The 6,415-nt window shown below is 36.3% G+C and overlaps 1 protein-coding gene across 1 annotated transcript; it reads left to right on the forward strand.

Moving 5' to 3' along the window:
* The first annotated feature begins 392 nt into the window (after nucleotides 1-392).
* Nucleotides 393-6,113, forward strand: LOC139886156 (phytochrome C). Its single transcript, XM_071869908.1, has 5 exons — nucleotides 393-770; nucleotides 893-3,092; nucleotides 3,525-4,338; nucleotides 5,101-5,397; nucleotides 5,760-6,113. The coding sequence occupies exons 2-5, from the start codon at nucleotides 989-991 to the stop codon at nucleotides 5,992-5,994; spliced, it is 3,450 nt and encodes a 1,149-aa protein (XP_071726009.1). The 5' UTR covers nucleotides 393-770; nucleotides 893-988; the 3' UTR covers nucleotides 5,995-6,113.
* Nucleotides 6,114-6,415: the final 302 nt, after the last annotated feature.

The raw sequence follows: 6,415 nt of genomic DNA on the forward strand, positions 1-6,415 counted from the left end.
TAAAAATCTGTTGTAATTTTCTCTCTTAACGCCTTGTTAAGGAGCGTTTAATTTGTATACATCTCATCTCATTTCTTGTTTAAAAAAAATAACGAGCTTGTTTAACTAACTATAGCCACTGGTCTTGCTGCACGATTATTCCACCCAACCGGACTAAATTTTTTCGCCAAATCCCCAAAAAAGGATAATAAATAATGTTAAACAACCAAAGTCGGTACTGAATTCACGTGAAGCTGATCATAAACCTTGCAAATTTACGTGGGTCAAGTTGGTGGTCCCATCATCCTTTCCTAAAATATATTTTTTATTTAAAATATATTAGTATCACTGAACTTGAGAAATTTATTTTCTTCGAATTTTATTTTTCAAGTTTTTGTTTTTACTTTAAAATTTGTGATCTCTTGCTGGTAGTAAGTAATGGGTCTTCTGAAAATTATGGGTTTTGAGTGGAGTTTCTAAATTATATTACAGTATTTTTCTTGTTCATATCATTATCAGTATCATCAATTTCAATATCAAATCAAAGGCTATTATATCAAAAGTTTATAACTTTATTCTTGGGTTCTTTTTTTTGTTTGAATTTGCAACTTTTCCTGATTATAAGTAATGGGTCTCTGAAATTTTGGGTTTGAGTGTTCTCCATGGTGGAATTAAAGAGAGAAACTTAATCAAAATTTTATTTTTTAAGAGAGAATATAATTCTATGTTGACCCTTATCTCGTTTTGTGCTTAAAGGTGCAAGCTTTCTCTTGAAAGAATCTAATCTTGAGGTGAGCTGTTATTATTCTTGATCTTTTATATGGGTATCTTTAATCTCTTTACCATGAATTTGATATATACTATTTGATTCCAAATGGGGTTCTAATCTTTTTATTTGTTCTTGTATTATTAGGTTTAAAGTTTCAAGCTTTCCTACAATTCCAATTCCTATGGTGTGATTAGATTCAAGGGATCTCTTGAATTCTTGATTGATACAAAACTGTGAAAAATGTCATCAAAATCAACTAGCAGAACTCATTGTTCAAGAAGCAGTTCTTCAAGATTGAGACATGGTGCAAGAGTGGTTATACAGACCCCAATTGATGCTAAACTTCATGGTGATTTTGAAGATTCTGAAAGACAATTTGATTACTCAACTTCTGTTGATGTAAATGCATCAACTTCAACTAGCAATGTTCCTTCATCAGTTGTATCAGCTTATTTGCAAAAAATGCAAAGAGGTAGTCAAATTCAGCCTTTTGGTTGTATGCTCGCTATTGATGATCAGAGTTTATGTGTGTTAGCTTACAGCGAAAATGCACTCGAGATGCTCAATTTAGCTCCACACGCAGTCCCAAGTATCGAACAACAAGAAGCTTTAACATTTGGAACTGATATTCGAACCCTTTTTCGATCATCAAGTGCATCTGCTCTTCAAAAAGCAGTTAATTTCCCAGAGGTTAATCTGTTAAATCCTATATTAGTTCATTGTAAGAGTTCAGGTAAACCGTTTTACGCCATTTTACATAGAAATGATGTAGGGTTGATTATAGATTTGGAGCCTGTGAATCCAGCTGATGTGCCTGTAACAGCTGCTGGAGCATTAAAGTCTTATAAGCTTGCTGCAAAATCGATTTCTAGATTACAATCTTTACAAAGTGGGAATATTTCTAGATTGTGTGATGTATTGGTTAAGGAAGTTAGTGAGTTAACCGGGTATGATCGTGTTATGGTTTATAAATTTCATGAAGATGAACATGGTGAAGTTATTGCAGAGTGTCGAAAGCCTGATCTCGAGCCATATCTTGGCTTACATTACCCTGCAACTGATATCCCGCAAGCTTCGAGATTCCTATTTATCAAGAATAAAGTTAGGATGATTTGTGATTGTAATGCTCATTCTGTGAAAGTGATCCAATCAACGAACTTATCTCAGCCGTTGAATCTTTCAGGATCTGCTTTGAGAGCGCCACATGGATGTCATGCTCAGTACATGGCAAACATGGGGTCAATTGCATCTCTTGTGATGTCTGTTACGATCAACGATGGTGACGACGATGATGATAATGATGGTGACGAGTCTGAAAGCGGGTTTAATCAGCAACAAAAGCAAAAGGGGAAAAGATTATGGGGTTTAGTTGTTTGCCATCACTCAAGTCCTCGTTTTGTGCCGTTTCCTTTGAGATACGCCTGTGAGTTTCTGATTCAAGTTTTTAGTGTTCAGATAAATAAAGAAGTAGAGTTGACCGGTCAACTGCGAGAAAAACACATCTTGAAAACGCAGACGGTGCTTTGTGATATGCTTCTGAGAGATGCACCTACTGGAATAATGACTCAATCGCCTAATGTAATGGATCTTGTTACGTGTGATGGGGCTGCGTTATACTACCAAAAAAAGTTATGGTTGCTTGGAGTCACACCAACCGAATCACAAATCAAAGATATAGCAAATTGGCTTGTGGAAGAACACGTAGGGTCCACGGGTTTAAGCACGGATAGTCTCATGGATGCTGGTTATCCAAACGCAACGGTTTTAGGAAAAGCCGTTTGTGGAATGGCAGCTGTCAAGATTACGTCAAAAGATTTCCTTTTTTGGTTTCGGTCCCACACTGCAAAGGAAGTGAAATGGGGTGGGGCCAAACATGACCCGGATGAAAAAGACGATGGCAGAAGAATGCATCCACGGTCATCATTCAAGGCGTTTTTGGAGGTGGTTAAGAATCGAAGTTCACCATGGGAAGATGTTGAAATGGATGCAATTCATTCATTACAGTTGATACTTAGAGGGTCTTTGCAAGATGACGATGATAAGATGATGATGGGTGATGATGATGATGGTGATAAAAAGATGGTGATTGTTCCTGCTATAGATACAAGTATACAACGGGTTGATGAACTGCGTGTTGTGGCTAGTGAAATGGTTCGACTTATCGAGACTGCTTCAGTTCCGATATTTGCAGTTGATGGTAATGGGAATATTAGTGGATGGAATGATAAAATAGGCGAGATTACTGGGCTGCCGTTGGATCAAGCGATTGGTGTTCCGTTAGTTGATTTGGTTGTTGTTGACTCAGTTGATGAAGTCAAAGTTATGCTCTCTTCTGCTTTACAAGGTAAGCTTTTCGCACATTTGTTAACAGTTTTTAGTAAAGGTGTCGAGACGGGCAGGTTGGGGGTTGAGCAACAGGTTTATATTGTTAGTTTTGGAATGGGGTGAAATGGGTCACGTTAATCTGGGTTGAGCCGAAGACTTTTTATCCATAAGTTTTAGATTTAATTCTATATTTTTGAAGTGATATTTATTTAAAGGATTATATGATTATATCGTTTTAAAAATTCTGAAAATAATTTAATCCATAATGTAGAATAGTTTTGAGAGGTTTTATTCTTTAAGATAACATCTTTGAACACTTTGAACCCATTTGCCCGTTGGAGATGGAACATAATCCAGTTCTGCCCATTCATAAGCAAATGGGTCAGAATTGCCACCTCTATTTTCTACTGTTGTTTTGTTGTTATACCTGATGTATGTTATTCAATGGCAGGTAATGAGGAGAAAAATGTTGTCATTAACCTAAAATGTTTTGGTAATCAAGAAAAAAATGACAACATTACCCTTGTTACGAACGCTTGTTGTAGCCGTGATCTGAGTGAAACGATCGTAGGGGTATGCTTTGTCGGACAAGATTTAACAGCTCAAAAGTTAATCACAGACAAATACACGAAAGTCAAAGGTGATTATACTAGTATCGTACGTAGCCCATGCGCACTTATTCCTCCAATTTTCATGATGGATGAGTACGGTAAATGTCTCGAATGGAATGATGCCATGGCTAAATTAACTGGTTTGAAGAGAGAAGAAGCCAACAATCGAATGCTTCTCGGAGAAGTTTTTACCGTCGGTAGTTACGGTTGTCGGGTCAAAGAAGATACTTTGACCCGACTTAAAATATTACTAAATCAGGTGATTTCAGGGTTGGATGCAGATAAATCATCGTTTGGTTTTTTTGACCAAAACGGTAAGTACGTGGAGGCGTTACTTTCTGCTAACAAAAGGGTTGATGGAGACGGTAAAATTACAGGAGTTTTGTGTTTTTTACATGTAACGAGCCCCGAGCTTCAACATGCGATGTTCGTGCAGAAAATGTCTGAGCAAGCTGCTTTAAATAGCCTTACGAAAGTGTCTTACTTGCGCCATGAGCTTAAAAGTGGTTTAAACGGAATCAAATGTATTGAGGATTTGTTGGAAGCAACAGAATTATGTGAAGAACAGAGACATGTTGTGCGTAACACTCACCTATGTCGAGAACAATTAGCACAAATTGTTGATGATACCGATATAGAAAGCATCGAACAGTGGTATGTTTTTCTAGCTGATCTTATCATATATCTTATTCTTATTTTGTTTTTTGGGTGTCTGAATTTTCGTTTCGATTTGATTTGAAATTTAATCAGTTCTGTATTGATTATGTTTTTCTAGTTACTGTGATTTGAAATTTAATCAGTTCTGTTTTGATTATGGATCTATATACCAGCTGCATACCGTGGCGAAACTTGAACTTAAGTTTTAGGGGGTGAAAAATTTATATGTACACATTTTATACATATATATAGTAATATAGATGACAATATCGATCCTTATTTAGATCATCTAAGTTAATATCTTGAACTTAACGATATGTATTTAGTTTAAAACCGAATTTTAGTTGAAAAATGATTGATAGATACGGAAAATATAAGTAAACTGATGATAATTGCAAATTGTGCGAGCCTTCACCATTTTGATCGTTTCTTCTTCATACTGACTCCGATTTAGTTGATTTATTAGACCAAACGTGCGTAACTCAGAGGGCTACAAATTCCATTAGTTACTCAATATTTAGTGGGGGCAGTTGCCCCCATCGGCCCCTGTCTGCATAACAGGTCCAACAAAACTGATTATACAAGAGTAAAATGGGAGTATTTTACTACATTATTCATTTGACCTACTTTAAGGGAGTTCTTTTTCTTTCATAAACTATCTTATACTTTTTTTATTTTCATATAAAAAATTTCACATTTTGTCAATTTTATATTAGTCTGCGTTACATAACTACTTTACGCGAATATGATGTATTTCAGTTATTTGGAAATGAAATGTTCGGAATTTAAGCTCGGGGAGTCTTTGGAGGTCATTTTGAACCAAGTCATGAGTGTAAGCCGTGAACGGGGAGTGGAAGTCAATTATGAAGCATCCGAACAAGTTTCGTCTTTATCCGTATTCGGTGACAATTTGCGGTTTCAACAAGTCCTTTCGGACTTCTTATCAACCGCTCTCAACTTCACCCCCGAATTCGAAGGGTCTTCGGTTTTATTTCGAGTGACTCACACAATAGAACGCATAGGAGCGAAAATACAAGTTGCACATCTTGAATTCAGGTGACGGTCCTAATCTGTAATATCGCCGATCAACTTACACAACTACATATTATTATCACATTTTTGGAACAGCAGACACTTTACCACCCTACATCATTTATAATACAACTTCATATTCAGTGGCGGAACTTGAACCCGAGAACAGATGGGGCGTAACTAGTGAAAGGGGGTAAACACTAAATAAACCTTACTTATTACTCGTAAAAAAAAATGAGTGTAAATTTTTTTTTATTTTTTTTAGTTTCAGCTGGGGCGGATACCCCCTTGGGTTGCACTATGTTCCTCCGTTGTACATATTATATATACACAAGTGAAACTTTTGATATTTTATGTTGACACAAATAGTTGTTGTGAAATGACAGAATTACCCATCCGGCACCAGGGATACCTGAGAAGTTGGTTCAAGATATGTTTCACACGAGCCGAAGTGTTTCGAGAGAAGGTCTTGGCCTTTACATAAGTCAGAAGCTCGTTAAGATCATGAACGGAACCGTACAGTATCTTAGGGAGGCCGAGAGGGCTTCTTTCGTTGTTTTAATCGAGTTTCCGATAGCACCTTCGTTGACTTCCGACGCCAAACGATCAAAAAGAGTATGATATAAACCTGATCAATCAAAGAATGTTTCAAGATTTTGCTGAAGTTTCATGTATCCGGTGTATGTGTAATCTGGCTGGTTTTTGTACAGGATAAGGGGTGATGATAAAGAGCTGCTACAATCATGAGTATCTTTGTACCAGTTTTTGAATGTACTGTTATTGTTATTTGTATATTTATATTTATATATTATAATCTATAATTCACTACGGAGTATAATACTGTAACATTGTGAGTTATATATTTGACCATTGTTAGCCGTTACCCATTGGTTTTGTATTGGGTTGAGTCCGTTAGATAGTTAACTTACTTTAGCCTCTATTTATATTGGTTGGTATCTTTTCCATGAATGATAAGTTTACATCCAAACAATATTAATAGAGGCTAAATTAGGTTAACTATTAAACGGACTCAGCCCAATAC

This window comes from Rutidosis leptorrhynchoides, chromosome 1 (genome assembly GCF_046630445.1).
Source record: "Rutidosis leptorrhynchoides isolate AG116_Rl617_1_P2 chromosome 1, CSIRO_AGI_Rlap_v1, whole genome shotgun sequence".
Classification (NCBI taxonomy): domain Eukaryota; kingdom Viridiplantae; phylum Streptophyta; class Magnoliopsida; order Asterales; family Asteraceae; genus Rutidosis; species Rutidosis leptorrhynchoides.